Raw genomic sequence first — 22,739 nt, 5'->3', positions numbered from 1 at the left:
TCTTGGACTGGATGTTGTGCAATGAGAAAGTTGAGCGAGAAACCTTGGGGATGAGTGACCATAATATGATAGAATTCTTTATCATGGTGGAAAGTAAGGTAGTTGATTCTGAGACCAGGATCCTGAACCTCAATAAAGGTAATTATGATGGTATGAGACATGAGCTGGGTATGATGGACTGGGAAACATTACTAAAAGGAAGGACAGTGGACAGGCAATAGCAAACATTCAATGAACGAATAGGTGAACTCCAAAAGCTGTTTATTCCTATTTGGCGCAAGAGTAGAAAGGGAACTGTGGCCAAACCATGGCCTCCAAGGGAAATTAGAGATAGTATTAGATTCAAAGAAGAGGCATACAAATTAGCAAGAAAAAGCAATAGACCTGAGGATTGGGAATAGTTTGACATTCAGCAAAGGCGGACCAATGGATTGATTAAGGAGGAGAAAATACAATATGAAAGTAAGCTAGCGGAGAACATAAAAACTGACTGTAAACGTTGCTCTAAGTATGTAAAGAGAAAAAAATTGTTCAAGACTAATGTAGGCCCCATACAGTCAGAAAAGGAGGAATTTATAACAGGGTACAAATAAATGACTAAGGAACTAAATTCAGGGTCCAGGAGAGGGTCCAGTCGGCTCATGTTTGCAGGGAAGGGGCACTCAGAGTCGGGCCGCAGGTTGGAGGAGGTAAGGGTGGGATGCCGGTAAAGTCCTGTGTGGCAGGGGGAGTCCCACGGGGTTGGGAGTGGTTTTTTTTAAATAGTTACACTGAAGTTAGAATTGGTTTTATTTCTTCCAACTCTTTCAGAGTAACACTGGCAGAACATTAGAATTAGCAATTTAAATCACTTTGTCGGATGGTTCCCAGCGTAATTGTATGGGGTAAGTTGGCGCTTCTGGGCAATTGCCGGGTAAACCCTTACCTGTGAACTTCCTAGAGGGATTCCCCAGCCACCCTTGTGGTACCCCCATCAGAACAAAATGGCTTTCATTTAACTGGACTGAAAACCAGCTTCATTCCAGCACTCAGAAACAAACTGTGTACCTGAAGGTGCCGCTGTAGGCAAAGTATCGTTCACTGGTGCCGAAGGCACACTTGTCCTTCCCGGGTGGGGTTGAATGTTCCTGGCCGGCGCACAGAGAGCAAAGTTTGGAGTCAGGATCAGCCCCCGGGGCGCAGCTTCCACTGAAATATGTCGCTTCATTGAAAAATAAAATAGAAATTGTCCTTCATTTCCAGCAGCAGAAACAGGAAATCATAACGTTTATTATCCAGGATGGGACTGGGAACAGAAGGGTTTAAAAATTGGAATGGGAACTCTGCTGTGTGTACGGATTGAAAAGGAACAGGTGTGTGTACCAACAGAAGAGGAAGAGGTTTGTATACTGATTGCTGTAAGAACAGGTGTTCTACTGATTATGTGGCCTGCTAGCGTGGTTCCGATCTCGTCGCCAATTTTCCTTGCGGTATTTTTAAAGTATGGGCTTGTAGACCACAAAGGCAGAAACAAACAAGAGCTTTCCTTGGGGAGCCATTTACACCTAGGCTGCTAGAACACGCTGACTGTGAGCCTGCCCAAACTGCAGATGATGTAATCAGTACTGCGGGGTGGGAATGATTGTCTTCTCCGTGGTCCTTGGCGTATGAGCTGCCCAACTAGGGGCAGGGGATCTCTATTAACCTTTGCATAAAAGATCGGCCAGTAAGGCACCAACCAGAACAGGAACCCGTTAGGGATCTACTGAGCAGTGTATATGTTGTCTACTAAATAAAACTACATTTCTTTGTGTTACTTGGTGTGGATTCCCCGTGTCCTTGTTAAAAGTACGTCACGTGACTCAACTCTTATAGGGACCCTGTTCCAATCAGGAACAAACATGAATACACAACACTTTCCTCCCCCTTTACATCAGAGGTTCCTGCAATGAAAACCTCTGGTGTTTTGGTTTCACTTCAGACGTCCTACATTGTTGGCTCAACTGCAGTTGCCGTAGGATTTAGAGGTTGACTCTGCTGCTTTTTCAGAGCTTTCACTTCAGAGGCTAGTCTCTACTTCATCTTCTCTACCTCCCAAATGTATTTTCTTTGCAGTTCATTCCATTTCGAACTTTCATTTGCTTTGCTGAGCGCGGTAAACTCAGGACTGAGCTGGACTAAGGTGGAGCTGGTGTTGTGCGGGTGTTGGAGTTCTTCTATTTCGCTTCAGCTCATTTTCCAGCCTCTTTAGTTCTTGCCCCAGACTGTGGATCTGTTTTTTAGTTGTCAACCACTGCCCCTCCAGTCTGCATAATAGGGCCTCTTTTACCTGACTCAGTGGCACGTCCTCTGTGGTACCTTCTCCAGATTGTGGCCTGCTTCCATCAGACTCTGCATCTCTCCCCATCATTCTCGCTGAATTTACCCTCACATTTTAGGTCTTGTTTCAGGAATGCAATTTCTAAACTATCCAGTTAAACCTGGTGCTTCTGAGGATTTCCGAAGGATTCTCAGCCTTTGAGAACTTATCAAATTTAGCCTTTGGGGTTGGTTTGTTAACCAAAGTCAGATTGTGGTAATTCTTCTTGCTGCTGGTATGTTCATTGGACTTCAGATGTTGCTGTACAGAGTGAAACAGGAAAGGAATATTGGTGTTGCAAACTGCACTCTGAGCAGCTCCAACTCTTTATTTGGTCATAGAGTCCCCTCCAAGCATCCTTCATGAGTTTCTGTGCTGGCTCCTTTTGCCCCTGTTGTTGCTGTTGTTTACAGTCAGCTATCTTTTTATTCTTGTTGACCATTGATGCAATGAAAGTAGTCAGCAGCTCTTTTTCCAAATCGAATGTTCTGTCCAATAAGCTCGAGAGTTTCCTTATGATAAGTCATTTTGAGATGTGCCTCAATTTCTCGTTCCTTTGTGGTTCGGAATTTACAAATAGAACGCGTAAATGCATTTTTGTCATCCTTGCCGTATTTTCTTTTGACCTTCATTTTTCTCAAGGCATTCACCTGCATCATCCGTAAGCTCTTCATCCTCTGTTTCTCGACCCTGAACCACATTCCTTACACTATGCTGAGCCTTTGTCACTTTGGTGCAGCACTACTAGCCTGAGCCTTGACCACCACTGCTTTTAGAGCTTTTGCAGCAGCTGTTACCTTCTGTTCCTTGAGGCATTTGGCTGGGCCTGCTTCGGACTCCGACATGATATTTACGCCAGCCCAGGTTAGCTTGACTCTCTCCAGCCAGGTTCTCTCCATTAGGGCTGGATAGTTACCTTTAATGATGTGCAGGCACATGACTGTGGCCTGTCCATTTAGCTGCACATCTGGCACCTCGATGGCACTACTTTGCTGGTGTCGTTTTTAAGGCAATATGACATAATTTCTCTTTGTGAACAGTTTCTGGTGCCAATGAAATGGCTGTGCCAGTGACCATCTCCATTTTCTTCCAGTAAAGAAGGGACCCAGTAATGGTTCGTCATCTGACTGTGACTCTGGTCCTTTTTCGTGCCCTTTTTATATCACGTGGATACTCTTCCTCTATTGATTTTTCACTTTCTCCAACACAAGCACATTCAATGTGCAACTTTTTAACCACGATTCTTGCATTCTGTATCTTTACTCCAACAATCTGCTGCTGTATGCCCAGTTTTTGTACATCACTGGCAATTTCCAAGCTGCTTCGGTGTTCAGATCTCAATGCTTGAACTTAATTGCTGGTTATGTTTATGGGATCAATTAGGGCGAAGGGGATCAAAGGATATGGGGGAAAGCGGGATCAGTCTATTGAGTTGGGTGATCAGCCATGATCATAATGAACGGCAGAGCGGGCTTGAAGGGCCGAATGGCCTCCACCTGCTTATATTTTTTCTAAGTTTCTATGAACCTCTTGGCAATGACCAAAGTTTTACGTGAGAAGTGGCCCAGCAATATCTCCACAATTTCACCATACTTTTTTGGATCTGTTTTTTTTTGGCTGCACCAGACTTGTCAGGAGGTTGCAGGTACCCCCCCCCCCCCTCCCCCACCCCACATTCACTCAGGAAAGTTGGGACTACAAGATCTGCTTCAACCTCCTTTGTCTGGATAAAGTTTATGAGCTCCAGCGCTTGGTGCTTTCATCACACAATCACATGGTGCCAAAAACCCCCGCCATGTTACTATGGGAAGACTTGCGTAAGCACAAATGTGTCACCAAACTTTTAGCACGACCTCTGCGTTTTTTTCCCCTTTCAAGCAAGGTCATCCTGAGCTCAGCAAGGGGTATTGCAAAACTGACCAAGCTCTCAAATAATTTGTTACTTTACTTGCTAATTACAGTAGCAGGAGCACTTTACTGGAACATTTCAGCAGAGCATGTTGCAAGTAAGGCTTCTTTTTTTAAAATGCAGCTTCACCAAAATCTTTGTTTAAACTTCAGGTCCTTCGATTGTTGCTGCTATTATTCGGCACCCCTCTATTGCCAGATTTGGTGTAACAATGTTTCTAACGTCGTAAACAATTTGGATGGTTACAGCGTGGATCGGTGATTTTTCTGCATTTTTCATTTCTATGGGGAGTCTGCCAGTGTGGATCCAACCTCCTCGTCGCCAGTTTTCCTTGTGGTATTTTTGAAGTACAGGCTTGCAGACCACAAAAGTACAAACAAGACATTTTTGCTCAGGTAGCTTTACACTCAGGCTGCTAAGCAGATTGACGGTTAACCTGCCCAGCCGATGGTGTCATCAATAGGTCACAAGATCAAACTCTTAAAGTGACCCTGTTCCAACAAGGAACAAACATGAATACACAACAGATTAGAATAGGAACAGGTGCGTGTACTGTTGGGAATAGGAACAGATGGTGTGTATTGATTGAAATAGGAACAGGTGTGTGCACTGATTGGGAGAGGAACAGGAACAGATATGTGTGTTGATTGGAATAGGAACAGGTGTGTATACTGATTAGAATAGGAACAGGTGCATGCACTGATTGGAATAGGAACAGGTGTGTGTGCTGATTGGAATAAGAACAGGTGTGTGTGCTGATTGGAATAGGAACAGATGTGTGTGCTGATTGGAATAGGGTCAGGTGCGTGCACTGATTGGAAGAGGAAAGGTGTGTGCGGTGATTGGAATAGGAACAGGTGCATGCACTGATTGGAATAGGAACAGGTGTGTGCACTGATTGGAATAGGATCAGGTGTGTGTACTGATTGGAATAGGAACAGGTGTGTGTACCGATTGGAATAGGAACAGGTGTGTGCACTGATTGGAAGGGGAACAGGTGCGTGTGGTGATTGGAATAGGAACAGGTGTGTGCACTGATTGGAATAGGAACAGGTGTGTGCAGTGATTGGAATAGGATCAGGTGTGTGTACTGATTGGAATAGGGACAGGTGTGTGCACTGATTGGAATAGGAACAGGTGTGTGTACTGATTGGAGTAGGAACAGGTGTGTATATTGATTGGAATAGGATCAGGTGTGTGTACTGATTGGAATAGGAACAGGTGTGTGTGCTGATTGGAATAGGAACAGGTGTGTGTGGTGATTGGAATAGGAACAGGTGTGTATATTGATCGGAATAGGATCAGGTGTGTGTACTGATTGGAATAGGAACAGGTGCGTGCACTGATTGGAATAGGAACAGGAGTGTGTACTGATTGGAATAGGAACAGCTGTGTGCACTGATTGGAATAGGAACAGGTGTGCGCACTGATTGGAATAAGAACAGGTGTGTGTGGTGATTGGAATAGGGACAAGTGTGTGCACTGATTGGAATAGGAACAGGTGTGTGTACTGATTGGAATAGGAACAGGTGCGTGCACTGCTTGGAATAGGAACAGGTGTGTGTAGTGATTGGAATAGGAACAGGTGCGTGCACTGATTGGAATAGGAACAGGTGCGTGCACTGATTGGAATAGGAACAGGTGTGTGTGCTGATTGGAATGAGAACAGGTGTGTGTGCTGATTGGAATAGGAACAGGTGTGTGTGGTGATTGGAATAGGAACAGGTGTGTATATTGATTGGAATAGGATCAGGTGTGTGTACTGATTGGAATAGGAACATGTGTGTGCACTGATTGGAATAGGAACAGGTGCGTGCACTGATTGGAATAGGAACAGGTGTGTGTGCTGATTGGAATAAGAACAGGTGTGTGTGCTGATTGGAATAGGAACAGGTGTGTGTGGTGATTGGAATAGGAACAGGTGTGTGTGGTGATTGGAATAGGGACAGGTGTGTGCACTGATTGGAATAGGAACAGGTGTGTGTATTGATTGGAATAGGATCAGGTGCGTGCACTGATTGGAATAGGAACAGGTGTGTGTGCTGATTGGAATAAGAACAGGTGTGTGTGCTGATTGGAATAGGAACAGGTGTGTGTGGTGATTGCAGTAGGAACAGGTGTGCATATTGATTGGAATAGGATCAGGTGTGTGTACTGATTGGAATAGGAACAGGTGTGTGCACTAATTGGAATAGGAAAAGGTGTGCACACTGATTGGAATAAGAACAGGTGTGTGTAGTGATTGGAATAGGAGCATGTGTGTGTACTGATTGGAATAGGAACAGGTGCGTGCACTGATTGGAATAGGAACAGGTGTGTGTGCTGATTGGAATAAGAACAGGCGTGTGTGCTGATTGGAATAGGAACAGGTGTGTGCACAGAATGGAATAGGATCAGGTGTGTGCACTGATTGGAATAGGATCAGGTGTGTGTACTGATTGGAATAGGGACAGGTGTGTGCACTGATTGGAATAGGAACAGGTGTGTGCACTGATTGGAGTAGGAACAGGTGTGTGCACTGATTGGAATAGGAACAGGTGTGTGCACTGATTGGAGTAGTAACAGGTGTGTGTACTGATTGGAATAGGAACAGGTGTGTATATTGATTGGAATAGGATCAGGTGTGTGTACTGATTGGAATAGGAACAGGTGTGTGCACTGATTGGAATAGGAACAGGTGTGCGCACTGATTGGAATAAGAACAGGTGTGTGTAGTGATTGGAATAGGAACATGAGTGTGTACTGATTGGAATAGGAACAGGTGCGTGCACTGATTGGAATAGGAACAGGTGTGTGTGCTGATTGGAATAAGAACAGGTGTGTGTGGTGATTGGAATAGGAACAGGTGTGTGTACTGATTGGAATAGGAACAGGTGTGTGCACTGATTGGAATAGGAACAGGTGTGTGCACTGATTGGAATAGGAACAGGTGTGTGTACTGATTGGAATAGGAACAGGTGTGTGCACTGATTGGAATAGGAATAGGTGTGCGCACTGATTGGAATAGGAACAGGTGTGTGTACTGATTGGAATAGGAACAGGTGTGTGCACTGATTGGAATGAGAACAGGTGTGTGTGCTGATTGGAATAGGAACAGGTGCGTCTACTGTTGGGAATAGGAACAGATGGTGTGTATTGATTTAAATAGGAACAGGTGTGTGCACTGATTGGGAGAGGAACAGGAACAGATATGTGTGTTGATTGGAATAGGAACAGGTGTGTATACTGATTGGAATAGGAACAGGTGCATGCACTGATTGGAATAGGAACAGGTGTGTGTGCTGATTGGAATAAGAACAGGTGTGTGTGCTGATTGGAATAGGAACAGATGTGTGGGCTGATTGGAATAGGGTCAGGTGCGTGCACTGATTGGAAGAGGAACAGATGTGTGCGGTGATTGGAATAGGAACAGGTGTGTGCACTGATTGGAATTGGAATAGGTGTGTGCACTGATTGGAATAGGATCAGGTGTGTGTACTGATTGGAATAGGAACAGGTGCGTGTGGTGATTGGAATAGGAACAGGTGTGTGCACTGATTGGAAGAGGAACAGGTGCGTGTGGTGATTGGAATAGGAACAGGTGTGTGCACTGATTGGAATAGGAACAGGTGTGTGCACTGATTGGAAAAGGATCAGGTGTGTGTACTGATTGGAATAGGAACAGGTGTGTATATTGATTGGAATAGGATCAGGTGTGTGTACTGATTGGAATAGGAACAGGTGTGTGCACTGATTGGAATAGGAACAGGTGTGCGCACTGATTGGAATAAGAACAGGTGTGTGTAGTGATTGGAATAGGAACATGAGTGTGTACTGATTGGAATAGGAACAGGTGCGTGCACTGATTGGAATAGGAACAGGTGTGTGTGCTGATTGGAATAGGAACAGGTGTGTGTACTGATTGGAATAGGAACAGGTGTGTGCACTGATTGGAATAGGAACAGGTGTGTGCACTGATTGGAATAGGAACAGGTGTGTGTACTGATTGGAATAGGAACAGGTGTGTGCACTGATTGGAATAGGAACAGGTGTGCGCACTGATTGGAATGAGAACAGGTGTGTGTGCTGATTGGAATAGGAACAGGTGCGTGTACTGTTGGGAATAGGAACAGATGGTGTGTATTGATTGAAATAGGAACAGGTGTCTGCACTGATTGGGAGAGGAACAGGAACAGATATGTGTGTTGATTGGAATAGGAACAGGTGTGTATACTGATTGGAATAGGAACAGGTGCATGCACTGATTGGAATAGGAACAGGTGTGTGTGCTGATTGGAATAAGAACAGGTGTGTGTGTGATTGGAATAGGAACAGATGTGTGGGCTGATTGGAATAGGGTCAGGTGCGTGCACTGATTGGAAGAGGAACAGATGTGTGCGGTGATTGGAATAGGAACAGGTGTGTGCACTGATTGGAATTGGAATAGGTGTGTGCACTGATTGGAATAGGATCAGGTGTGTGTACTGATTGGAATAGGAACAGGTGCGTGTGGTGATTGGAATAGGAACAGGTGTGTGCACTGATTGGAAGAGGAACAGGTGCGTGTGGTGATTGGAATAGGAACAGGTGTGTGCACTGATTGGAATAGGAACAGGTGTGTTCACTGATTGGAAAAGGATCAGGTGTGTGTACTGATTGGAATAGGAACAGGTGCGTGCACTGATTGGAATAGGAACAGCTGTGTGTGCTGATTGGAATAAGAACAGGTGTGTGTGCTGATTGGAATAGGAACAGGTGTGTGCACTGATTGGAATAGGAACAGGTGTGTGCACTGATTGGAATAGGATCAGGTGTGTGTACTGATTGGAATAGGGACAGGTGTGTGCACTGATTGGAATAGGAACAGGTGTGTGCACTGATTGGAGTAGGAACAGGTGTGTGCACTGATTGGAATAGGAACAGGTGTGTGCACTGATTGGAGTAGGAACAGGTGTGTGTACTGATTGGAATAGGAACAGGTGTGTATATTGCTTGGAATAGGATCAGGTGTGTGTACTGATTGGAATAGGAACAGGTGTGTGCACTGATTGGAATAGGAACAGGTGTGCGCACTGATTGGAATAAGAACAGGTGTGTGTAGTGATTGGAATAGGAACATGAGTGTGTACTGATTGGAATAGGAACAGGTGCGTGCACTGATTGGAATAGCAACAGGTGTGTGTGCTGATTGGAATAAGAACAGGTGTGTGTGGTGATTGGAATAGGAACAGGTGTGTGTACTGATTGGAATAGGAACAGGTGTGTGCACTGATTGGAATAGGAACAGGTGTGTGCACTGATTGGAATAGGAACAGGTGTGTGTACTGATTGGAATAGGAACAGGTGTGTGCACTGATTGGAATAGGAATAGGTTTGCGCACTGATTGGAATAGGAACAGGTGAGTGTACTGATTGGAATAGGAACAGGTGTGTGCACTGATTGGATTAGGAACAGGTGTGCGCACTGATTGGAATGAGAACAGGTGTGTGTGCTGATTGGAATAGGAACAGGTGCGTGTACTGTTGGGAATAGGAACAGATGGTGTGTATTGATTGAAATAGGAACAGGTGTGTGCACTGATTGGAATAGGAACAGGTGTGTGCACTGATTGGAATAGGAACAGGTGTGTGTACTGATTGGAATAGGAACAGGTGTGTGCACTGATTGGAATAGGAACAGGTGCATGCACTGATTGGAATAGGAACAGGTGTGTGTGCTGATTGGAATAGGAACAGATGAGTGGGCTGATTGGAATAGGGTCAGGTGCGTGCACTGTTTGGAAGAGGAACAGATGTGTGCGGTGATTGGAATAGGAACAGGTGTGTGTACTGATTGGAATAGGAACAGGTGTGTGCACTGATTGGAATAGGAACAGGTGTGTGTGCTGATTGGAATAAGAACAGGTGTGTGTTTTGATTGGAATAGGAACAGGTGTGTGTACTGATTGGAATAGGAACAGGTGTGTGCACTGATTGGAATAGGAACAGGTGTGTGCACTGATTGGAATAGGAACAGGTGTGTGTACTGATTGGAATAGGAACAGGTGTGTGCACTGATTGGAATAGGAACAGGTGTGCGCACTGATTGGAATAGGAACATGTGTGTGCACTGATTGGGAGAGGAACAGGTGTGTGCACTGATTGGAATAGGAACAGGTGTGTGCACTGATTTGAATGAGAACAGGTGTGTGTGCTGATTGGAATAGGAACAGGTGCGTGTACTGTTGGGAATAGGAACAGATGGTGTGTATTGATTGAAATAGGAACAGATGTGCGCACTGATTGGGAGAGGAACAGGAACAGATATGTGTGTTGATTGGAATAGGAACAGGTGTGTATACTGATTGGAATAGGAACAGGTGCATGCACTGATTGGAATAGGAACAGGTGTGTGTGCTGATTGGAATAAGAACAGGTGTGTGTGCTGATTGGAATAGGAACAGATGTGTGTGCTGATTGGAATAGGGTCAGGTGCGTGCACTGATTGGAAGAGGAACAGATGTGTGCGGTGATTGGAATAGGAACAGGTGTGTGCACTGATTGGAATAGGAACAGGTGTGTGCACTGATTGGAATAGGATCAGGTGCATGCACTGATTGAAATAGGAACAGGTGTGTGTGCTGATTGGAATAAGAACAGGTGTGTGTGCTGATTGGAATAGGAACAGGTGTGCATATTGATTGGAATAGGATCAGGTGTGTGTACTGATTGGAATAGGAACAGGTGTGTGCACTAATTGGAATAGGAACAGGTGTTTATATTGATTGGAATAGGATCAGGTGTGTGTACTGATTGGAATAGGAACAGGTGTGCGCACTGATTGGAATAGGAACAGGTGTGCACACTGATTGGAATAAGAACAGGTGTGTGTAGTGATTGGAATAGGAGCATGTGTGTGTACTGATTGGAATAGGAACAGGTGCGTGCACTGATTGGAATAGGAACAGGTTTGTGTGCTGATTGGAATAAGAACAGGCGTGTGTGCTGATTGGAATAGGAACAGGTGTGTGCACAGATTGGAATAGGATCAGGTGTGTGCACTGATTGGAATAGGATCAGGTGTGTGTACCGATTGGAATAGGGACAGGTGTGTGCACTGATTGGAATAGGAACAGGTGTGTGCACTGATTGGAGTAGGAACAGGTGTGTGCACTGATTGGAATAGGAACAGGTGTGTGCACTGATTGGAGTAGGAACAGGTGTGTGTACTGATTGGAATAGGAACAGGTGTGTATATTGATTGGAATAGGATCAGGTGTGTGTACTGATTGGAATAGGAACAGGTGTGTGCACTGATTATAATAGGAACAGGTGTGCGCACTGATTGGAATAAGAACAGGTGTGTGTAGTGATTGGAATAGGAACATGAGTGTGTACTGATTGGAATAGGAAAAGGTGCGTGCACTGATTGGAATAGGAACAGGTGTGTGTGCTGATTGGAATAAGAACAGGTGTGTGTGGTGATTGGAATAGGAACAGGTGTGTGTACTGATTGGAATAGGAACAGGTGTGTGCACTGATTGGAATAGGAACAGGTGTGTGCACTGATTGGAATAGAAACAGGTGTGTGTACTGATTGGAATAGGAACAGGTGTGTGCACTGATTGGAATAGGAATAGGTGTGTGCACTGTTTGGAATAGGAACAGGTGTGTGTACTGATTGGAATAGGAACAGGTGTGTGCACTGATTGGAATAGGAACAGGTGTGCGCACTGATTGGAATGAGAACAGGTGTGTGTGCTGATTGGAATAGGAACAGGTGCGTGTACTGTTGGGAATAGGAACAGATGGTGTGTATTGATTGAAATAGGAACAGGTGTGTGCACTGATTGGGAGAGGAACAGGAACAGATATGTGTGTTGATTGGAATAGGAACAGGTGTGTATACTGATTGGAATAGGAACAGGTGCATGCACTGATTGGAATAGGAACAGGTGTGTGTGCTGATTGGAATAAGAACAGGTGTGTGTGCTGATTGGAATAGGAACAGATGTGTGGGCTGATTGGAATAGGGTCAGGTGCGTGCACTGATTGGAAGAGGAACAGATGTGTGCGGTGATTGGAATAGGAACAGGTGTGTGCACTGATTGGAATTGGAAAAGGTGTGTGCACTGATTGGAATAGGATCAGGTGTGTGTACTGATTGGAATAGGAACAGGTGCGTGTGGTGATTGGAATAGGAACAGGTGTGTGCACTGATTGGAAGAGGAACAGGTGCGTGTGGTGATTGGAATAGGAAGAGGTGTGTGCACTGATTGGAATAGGAACAGGTGTGTGCACTGATTGGAAGAGGATCAGGTGTGTGTACTGATTGGAATAGGAACAGGTGCGTGCACTGATTGGAATAGGAACAGCTGTGTGTGCTGATTGGAATAAGAACAGGTGTGTGTGCTGATTGGAATAGGAACAGGTGTGTACACTGATTGGAATAGGAACAGGTGTGTGCACTGATTGGAATAGGATCAGGTGTGTGTACTGATTGGAATAGGGACAGGTGTGTGCACTGATTGGAATAGGAACAGGTGTGTGCACTGATTGGAGTAGGAACAGGTGTGTGCACTGATTGGAATAGGAACAGGTGTGTGCACTGATTGGAGTAGGAGCAGGTGTATGTACTGATTGGAATAGGAACAGGTGTGTATATTGATTGGAATAGGATCAGGTGTGTGTACTGATTGGAATAGGAACAGGTGTGTGCACTGATTGGAATAGGAACAGGTGTGCGCACTGATTGGAATAAGAACAGGTGTGTGTAGTGATTGGAATAGGAACATGAGTGTGTACTGATTGGAATAGGAACAGGTGTGTGCACTGATTGGAATAGGAACAGGTGTGTGTGCTGATTGGAATAAGAACAGGTGTGTGTGGTGATTGGAATAGGAACAGGTGTGTGGACTGATTGGAATAGGAACAGGTGTGTGCACAGATTGGAATAGGAACAGGTGTGTGCACAGATTGGAATAGGAACAGGTGTGTGCACTGATTGGAATAGGAACAGGTGTGTGTACTGATAGGAATAGGAACTGGTGTGTGCACTGATTGGAATAGGAATAGATGTGCGCACTGATTGGAATAGGAACAGGTGTGTGTACTGATTGGAATAGGAACAGGTGTGTGCACTGATTGGAATAGGAACAGGTGTGCGCACTGATTGGAATGAGAACAGGTGTGTGTGCTGATTGGAATAGGAACAGGTGCATGTACTGTTGGGAATAGGAACAGATGGTGTGTATTGATTGAAATAGGAACAGGTGTGTGCACTCATTGAGAGAGGAACAGGAACAGATATGTGTGTTGATTGGAATAGGAACAGGTGTGTATACTGATTGGAATAGGAACAGGTGCATGCACTGATTGGAATAGGAACAGGTGTGTGTGCTGATTGGAATAAGAACAGGTGTGTGTGCTGATTGGAATAGGAACAGATGTGTGGGCTGATTGGAATAGGGTCAGGTGCGTGCACTGATTGGAAGAGGAACAGATGTGTGCGGTGATTGGAATAGGAACAGGTGTGTGTACTGATTGGAATAGGAACAGGTGTGTGCACTGATTGGAATAGGAACAGGTGTGTGTGCTGATTGGAATAAGAACAGGTGTGTGTTTTGATTGGAATAGGGACAGGTGTGTGTACTGATTGGAATAGGAACAGGTGTGTGCACTGATTGGAATAGGAACAGGTGTGTGCACTGATTGGAATAGGAACAGGTGTGTGTACTGATTGGAATAGGAACAGGTGTGTGCACTGATTGGAATAGGAAAAGGTGTGCGCACTGATTGGAATAGGAACAGGTGTGTGTACTGATTGGAATAGGAACAGGTGTGTGCACTGATTGGAATAGGAACAGGTGTGCGCACTGATTTGAATGAGAACAGGTGTGTGTGCTGATTGGAATAGGAACAGGTGCGTGTACTGTTGGGAATAGGAACAGATGGTGTGTATCGATTGAAATAGGAACAGATGTGTGCACTGATTGGGAGAGGAACAGGAACAGATATGTGTGTTGATTGGAATAGGAACAGGTGTGTGTGCTGATTGGAATAAGAACAGGTGTGTGTGCTGATTGGAATAGGAACAGATGTGTGTGCTGATTGGATTAGGGTCAGGTGCGTGCACTGATTGGAAGAGGAACAGATGTGTGCGGTGATTGGAATAGGAACAGGTGTGTGCACTGATTGGAATAGGAACAGGTGTGTGCACTGATTGGAATAGGATCAGGTGTGTGTACTGATTGGAATAGGAACAGGTGTGTGTACCGATTGGAATAGGAACAGGTGTGTGCACTGATTGGAAGAGGAACAGGTGCGTGTGGTGATTGGAATAGGAACAGGTGTGTGCACTGATTGGAATAGGAACAGGTGTGTGCACTGATTGGAATAGGATCAGGTGTGTGTACTGATTGGAATAGGGACAGGTGTGTGCACTGATTGGAATAGGAACAGGTGTGTGTATTGATTGCAATAGGATCAGGTGTGTGTACTGATTGGAATAGGAACAGGTGTGTGTGCTGATTGGAATAGGAACAGGTGTGTGTGGTGATTGGAATAGGAACAGGTGTGTATATTGATTGGAATAGGATCAGGTGTGTGTACTGATTGGAATAGGAACAGGTGTGTGCACTGATTGGCATAGGAACAGGTGTGTGTACTGATTGGAATAGGAACAGGTGTGTGCACTGATTGGAATAAGAACAGGTGTGTGTGGTGATTGGAATAGGAACATGCGTGTGTACTGATTGGAATAGGAACAGGTGCGTGCACTGTTTGGAATAGGAACAGGTGTGTGTGCTGATTGGAATGAGAACAGGTGTGTGTGCTGATTGGAATAGGAACAGGTGTGTGCACTGATTGGAATAGGAACAGGTGTGCGCACTGATTGGAATAGGAACAGGTGTGTGTACTGATTGGAATAGGAACAGGTGTGTGCACTGATTGGAATAGAAACAGGTGTGTGTACTGATTGGAATAGGAACAGGTGTGTGCACTGATTGGAATAGGAACAGGTGTGCGCACTGATTGGAATGAGAACAGGTGTGTGTGCTGATTGGAATAGGAACAGGTGCGTGTACTGTTGGGAATAGGAACAGATGGTGTGTATTGATTGAAATAGGAACAGGTGTGTGCACTCATTGAGAGAGGAACAGGAACAGATATGTGTGTTGATTGGAATAGGAACAGGTGTGTATACTGATTGGAATAGGAACAGGTGCATGCACTGATTGGAATAGGAACAGGTGTGTGTGCTGATTGGAATAAGAACAGGTGTGTGTGCTGATTGGAATAGGAACAGATGTGTGGGCTGATTGGAATAGGGTCAGGTGCGTGCACTGATTGGAAGAGGAACAGATGTGTGCGGTGATTGGAATAGGAACAGGTGTGTGTACTGATTGGAATAGGAACAGGTGTGTGCACTGATTGGAATAGGAACAGGTGTGTGTGCTGATTGGAATAAGAACAGGTGTGTGTTTTGATTGGAATAGGAACAGGTGTGTGTACTGATTGGAATAGGAACAGGTGTGTGCACTGATTGGAATAGGAACAGGTGTGTGCACTGATTGGAATAGGAACAGGTGTGTGCACTGATTGGAATAGGAAAAGGTGTGCGCACTGATTGGAATAGGAACAGGTGTGTGTACTGATTGGAATAGGAACAGGTGTGTGCACTGATTGGAATAGGAACAGGTGTGCGCACTGATTTGAATGAGAACAGGTGTGTGTGCTGATTGGAATAGGAACAGGTGCGTGTACTGTTGGGAATAGGAACAGATGGTGTGTATCGATTGAAATAGGAACAGATGTGTGCACTGATTGGGAGAGGAACAGGAACAGATATGTGTGTTGATTGGAATAGGAACAGGTGTGTGTGCTGATTGGAATAAGAACAGGTGTGTGTGCTGATTGGAATAGGAACAGATGTGTGTGCTGATTGGAATAGGGTCAGGTGCGTGCACTGATTGGAAGAGGAACAGATGTGTGCGGTGATTGGAATAGGAACAGGTGTGTGCACTGATTGGAATAGGAACAGGTGTGTGCACTGATTGGAATAGGATCAGGTGTGTGTACTGATTGGAATAGGAACAGGTGTGTGTACCGATTGGAATAGGAACAGGTGTGTGCACTGATTGCAAGAGGAACAGGTGCGTGTGGTGATTGGAATAGGAACAGGTGTGTGCACTGATTGGAATAGGAACAGGTGTGTGCACTGATTGGAATAGGATCAGGTGTGTGTACTGATTGGAATAGGGACAGGTGTGTGCACTGATTGGAATAGGAACAGGTGTGTGTATTGATTGCAATAGGATCAGGTGTGTGTACTGATTGGAATAGGAACAGGTGTGTGTGCTGATTGGAATAGGAACAGGTGTGTGTGGTGATTGGAATAGGAACAGGTGTGTATATTGATTGGAATAGGATCAGGTGTGTGTACTGATTGGAATAGGTACAGGTGTGTGCACTGATTGGCATAGGAACAGGTGTGTGTACTGATTGGAATAGGAACAGGTGTGTGCACTGATTGGAATAAGAACAGGTGTGTGTGGTGATTGGAATAGGAACATGCGTGTGTACTGATTGGAATAGGAACAGGTGCGTGCACTGTTTGGAATAGGAACAGGTGTGTGTGCTGATTGGAATGAGAACAGGTGTGTGTGCTGATTGGAATAGGAACAGGTGTGTGCACTGATTGGAATAGGAACAGGTGTGCGCACTGATTGGAATAGGAACAGGTGTGTGTACTGATTGGAATAGGAACAGGTGTGTGCACTAATTGGAATAGGAATAGGTGTGCGGACTGATTGGAATGAGAACAGGTGTGTGTGCTGATTGGAATAGGAACAGGTGCGTGTACTGTTGGGAATAGGAACAGATGGTGTGTATTGATTGATATAGGAACAGGTGTGTGCACTGATTGGGAGAGCAACAGGAACAGATATGTGTGTTGATTGGAATAGGAACAGGTGTGTATACTGATTGGAATATGTACAGGTGCATGCACTGATTGGAATAGGAACAGGTGTGTGTGCTGATTGGAATAAGAACAGGTGTGTGTGCTGATTGGAATAGGAACAGATGTGTGTGCTGATTGGAATAGGGTCAGGTGCGTGCACTGATTGGAAGAGGAACAGATGTGTGCGGTGATTGGAATAGGAACAGGTGTGTGCACTGATTGGAATAGGAACAGGTGTGTGCACTGATTGGAATAGGATCAGGTGTGTGTACTGATTGGAATAGGGACAGGTGTGTGCACTGATTGGAATAGGAACAGGTGTGTGCACTGATTGGAGTAGGAACAGGTGTGTGCACTGATTGGAATAGGAACAGGTGTGTGCACTGATTGGAGTAGGAACAGGTGTGTGTACTGATTGGAATAGGAACAGGTGTGTATGTTGATTGGAATAGGATCAGGTGTGTGTACTGATTGGAATAGGAACAGGTGTGTGTGCTGATTGGAATAGGAACAGGTGTGTGTGGTGATTGGAATAGGAACTGGTGTGTATATTGATTGGAATAGGATCAGGTGTGTGTACTGATTGGAATAGGAACAGGTGTGTGCACTGATTGGAATAGGAACAGGTGTGTGTACTGATTGGAATAGGAACAGGTGTGTGCACTGATTGGAATAGGAACAGGTGTGCGCACTGATTGGAATAAGAACAGGTGTGTGTGGTGATTGGAATAGGAACATGCGTGTGTACTGATTTAAATAGGAACAGGTGCGTGCACTGATTGGAATAGGAACAGGTGTGTGTGCTGATTGGAATGAGAACAGGTGTGTGTGCTGATTGGAATAGGAACAGGTGTGTGTGGTGATTGGAATAGGAACAGGTGTGTATATTGTTTGGAATAGGATCAGGTGTGTGTACTGATTGGAATAGGAACATGTGTGTGTACTGATTGGAATAGGAACAGGTGCGTGCACTGATTGGAATAGGAACAGGTGTGTGTGTGCTGATTGGAATAGGGACAGGTGTGTGCACTGATTGGAATAGGAACAGGTGTGTGTATTGATTGGAATAGGATCAGGTGCGTGCACTGATTGGAATAGGAACAGGTGTGTGTGCTGATTGGAATAAGAACAGGTGTGTGTGGTGATTGGAATCGGAACAGGTGTGTATATTGATTGGAATAGGATCAGGTGTGTGTACTGATTGGAATAGGAACAGGTGTGTGCACTGATTGGAATTGGAACAGATGTGCACACTGATTGGAATAAGAACAGGTGTGTGTAGTGATTGGAATAGGAGCATGTGTGTGTACTGATTGGAATAGGAACAGGTGTGTATGTTGATTGGAATAGGATCAGGTGTGTGTACTGATTGGAATAGGAACAGGTGTGTGTGCTGATTGGAATAGGAACAGGTGTGTGTGGTGATTGGAATAGGAACTGGTGTGTATATTGATTGGAATAGGATCAGGTGTGTGTACTGATTGGAATAGGAACAGGTGTGTGCACTGATTGGAATAGGAACAGGTGTGTGTACTGATAGGAATACGAACAGGTGTGTGCACTGATTGGAATAGGAATAGGTGTGCGCACTGATTGGAATAAGAACAGGTGTGTGTGGTGATTGGAATAGGAACATGCGTGTGTACTGATTTAAATAGGAACAGGTGCGTGCACTGATTGGAATAGGAACAGGTGTGTGTGCTGATTGGAATGAGAACAGGTGTGTGTGGTGATTGGAATAGGAACAGGTGTGTATATTGTTTGGAATAGGATCAGGTGTGTGTACTGATTGGAATAGGAACATGTGTGTGTACTGATTGGAATAGGAACAGGTGCGTGCACTGATTGGAATAGGAACAGGTGTGTGTGCTGATTGGAATAAGAACAAGTGTGTGTGCTGATTGGAATAGGAACAGGTGTGTGAAGTGATTGGAATAGGAACAGGTGTGTGTGGTGATTGGAATAGGGACAGGTGTGTGCACTGATTGGAATAGGAACAGGTGTGTGTATTGATTGGAATAGGATCAGGTGCGTGCACTGATTGGAATAGGAACAGGTGTGTGCACTGATTGGAATAGGAAAAGGTGTGTGCACTGATTGGAATAGGATCAGGTGTGTGTACTGATTGGAATAGGAACAGGTGAGTGTGCTGATTGGAATAACAACAGGTGTGTGTGCTGATTGGAATAGGAACAGGTGTTTGTGGTGATTGGAATAGGAACAGGTGTGTATGGTGATTGGAATAGGGACAGGTGTGTGCACTGATTGGAATAGGAACAGGTGTGTGTATTGATTGGAATAGGATCAGGTGCGTGCACTGATTGGAATAGGAACAGGTGTGTGTGCTGATTGGAATAAGAACATGTGTATGCTGATTGGAATAGGAACAGGTGTGTGTGGTGATTGGAATAGGAACAGGTGTGTATATTGATTGGAATAGGATCAGGTGTGTGTACTGATTGGAATAGGAACAGGTGTGTGCACTAATTGGAATAGGAACAGGTGTGTATATTGATTGGAATAGGATCAGGTGTGTGTACTGATTGGAATAGGAACAGGTGTGTGCACTGATTGGAATTGGAACAGTTGTGCACACTGATTGGAATAAGAACAGGTGTGTGTAGTGATTGGAATAGGAGCATGTGTGTGTACTGATTGGAATAGGAACAGGTGCGTGAACTGATTGGAATAGGAACAGGTGTGTTTGCTGATTGGAATAAGAACAGGTGTGTGTGCTGATTGGAATAAGAACAGGTATGTGCATTGATTGCAAGAGGATCAGGTGTGTGTACTGATTGGAATAGGGACAGGTGTGTGCACTGATTGGAATAGGAACAGGTGTGTGCACTGATTGGAGTATGAAGAGGTGTGTGCACTGATTGGAATAGGAACAGGTGTGTGCACTGATTGGAGTAGGAACAGGTGTGTGTACTGATTGGAATAGGAATATGTGTGTATATTGATTGCAATAGGATCAGGTGTGTGTACTGATTGGAATAGGAACAGGTGTGTGTGCTGATTGGAATAGGAACAGGTGTGTATGGTGATTGGAATAGGATCAGGTGTGTGTACTGATTGGAATAGGAACAGGTGTGTGCACTGATTGGAATATGAACAGGTGTGTGTACTGATTGGAATAGGAACAGGTGTGTGCACTGATTGGAACAGGAACAGGTGTGCGCACTGATTGGAATAAGAACAGGTGTGTGTGGTGATTGGAATAGGAACAGGTGCGTGCACTGATTGGAATAGGAACAGGTGTGTGTGCTGATTGGAATGAGAACAGGTGTGTGTGCTGATTGGAATAGGAACAGGTGTGTGCACTGATTGGAATAGGAACAGGTGTGCGCACTGATTGGAATAGGAACAGGTGTGTGTATTGATTGGAATAGGAACAGGTGTGTGCACTGATTGGAATAGGAACAGGTGTACGGACTGATTGGAATGAGAACAGGTGTGTGAGCTGATTGGAATAGGAACAGGTGCGTGTACTGTTGGGAAGAGGAACAGATGGTGTGTATTGATTGATATAGGAACAGGTGTGTGCACTGATTGGGAGAGGAACAGGAACAGATGTGTGTTGATTGGAATAGGAACAGGTGTGTGTACTGTTTGGAATTGGAACAGGTGCATGCACTGATTGGAATAGCAACAGGTGTGTGTGCTGATTGGAATAAGAACAGGTGTGTATGCTGATTGGAATAGGAACAGATTTGTGTGCTGATTGGAATAGGGTCAGGTGCGTGCACTGATTGGAAGAGGAACAGATGTGTGCGGTGATTGGAATAGGAAAAGGTGTGTGCACTGATTGGAATAGGAACAGGTGTGTGTGCTGATTGGAATAAGAACAGGAGGTGTGTGTGCTGATTGGAATAGGAACAGGTGTGTGTGGTGATTGGAATAGGAACAGGTGTGTATATTGATTGGAATTGGATCAGGTGTGTGTACTGATTGGAGTAGGAACAGGTGTGTGCACTGATTGGAATAGGAACAGTTGTGCACACTGATTGGAATAAGAACAGGTGTGTGTAGTGATTGGAATAGGAGCATGTGTGTGTACTGATTGGAATAGGAACAGGTGCGTGCACTGATTGGAATAGGAACTGGTGTGTGTGCTGATTGGAATAGGAACAGGTGTGTGCACTGATTGGAATTGGATCAGGTGTGTGTACTGATTGGAATAGGGACAGGCGTGTGCACTGATTGGAATAGGAACAGGTGTGTGCAGTGATTGGAGTAGGAATAGGTGTGTGCACTGATTGGAATAGGAACAGGTGTGTGCACTGATTGGAGTAGGAACAGGTGTGTGTACTGATTGGAATAGGAACAGGTGTGTATATTGATTGGAATAGGATCAGGTGTGTGAACTGATTGGAATAGGAACAGGTGTGTGCACTGATTGGAATAGGAACAGGTGTGCGCACTGATTGGAATAAGAACAGGTGTGTGTAGTGATTGGAATAGGAACATGTGTGTGTACTGATTGGAATAGGAACAGGTGCGTGCACTGATTGGAATAGGAACAGGTGTGTGAGCTGATTGGAATAAGAACAGATGTGTGTGGTGATTGGAATAGGAACAGGTGTGTGTACTGATTGGAATAGGAACAGGTGTGTGCACTGATTGGAATAGGAACAGGTGTGTGCACTGATTGGAATAGGAACAGGTGTGTGTACTGATTGGAATAGGAACAGGTGTGTGCACTGATTGGAATAGGAACAGGTGTGCGCACTGATTGAAATAGGAACAGGTGTGTGTACTGATTGGAATAGGAACAGGTGTGTGCACTGATTGGAATAGGAACAGGTGTGCGCACTGATTGGAATGAGAACAGGTGTGTGTGCTGATTGGAATAGGAAAAGGTGTCTGTACTGATTGGAATAGGAACAGGTGTGTGCACTGATTGGAATAGGAACAGGTATGTGCACTGATTGGAGTAGGAACAGGTGTGTGTACTGATTGGAATAGGAACAGGTGTGTATATTGATTGGAATAGGATCAGGTGTGTGTGCTGATTGGAATGAGAACAGGTGTGGGTGCTGATTGGAATAGGAACAGGTGTGTGTGGTGATTGGAATAGGAACATGCGTGTGTACTGATTGCAATAGGAACATTTGTGTGCACTGATTGGAATAGGAACAGGTGTGTGTGCTGATTGGAATGAGAACAGGTGTGTGTGCTGATTGGATTAGGAAGAGGTGTGTGTGGTGGTTGGAATAGGAACAGGTGTGTATATTGATTGGAATAGGATCAGGTGTGTGTACTGATTGGAATAGGAACATGTGTGTGTACTGATTGGAATAGGAACAGGTGCGTGCACTGATTGGAATAGGAACAGGTGTGTGTGCTGATTGGAATAAGAACAGGTGTGTGTGCTGATTGGAATAGGAACAGGTGTGTGTGGTGATTGGAATAGGAACAGGTGTGTATGTTGATTGGAATAGGGACAGGTGTGTGCACTGATTGGAATAGGAACAGGTGTGTGTATTGATTGGAATAGGATCAGATGCGTGCACTGATTGGAATAGGAACAGGTGTGTGTGCTGATTGGAATAAGAACAGGTGTGTGT

General features: G+C 44.9%; 1 protein-coding gene across 1 annotated transcript in view; it reads right to left on the bottom strand.

Annotated features, from left to right (window-relative positions):
• Nucleotides 1–22,739, bottom strand: part of LOC140389058 (serotransferrin-A-like) — a 65,298-nt gene that overhangs the window by 19,325 nt on the left and 23,234 nt on the right. The window contains exon 3 of the mRNA XM_072473220.1: nt 1,048–1,201. Within this exon, the coding sequence (XP_072329321.1) occupies nt 1,048–1,201 (154 nt within the window). The remainder of the gene's footprint in view (nt 1–1,047; nt 1,202–22,739) is intronic.

This window comes from Scyliorhinus torazame, chromosome 14, assembly GCF_047496885.1.
Source record: "Scyliorhinus torazame isolate Kashiwa2021f chromosome 14, sScyTor2.1, whole genome shotgun sequence".
Taxonomy (NCBI): Eukaryota; Metazoa; Chordata; class Chondrichthyes; order Carcharhiniformes; family Scyliorhinidae; genus Scyliorhinus; species Scyliorhinus torazame.
The sequence above is the reverse complement of the archived record's forward strand: the minus strand, read 5'-3'. Positions and strand labels throughout refer to the sequence as shown.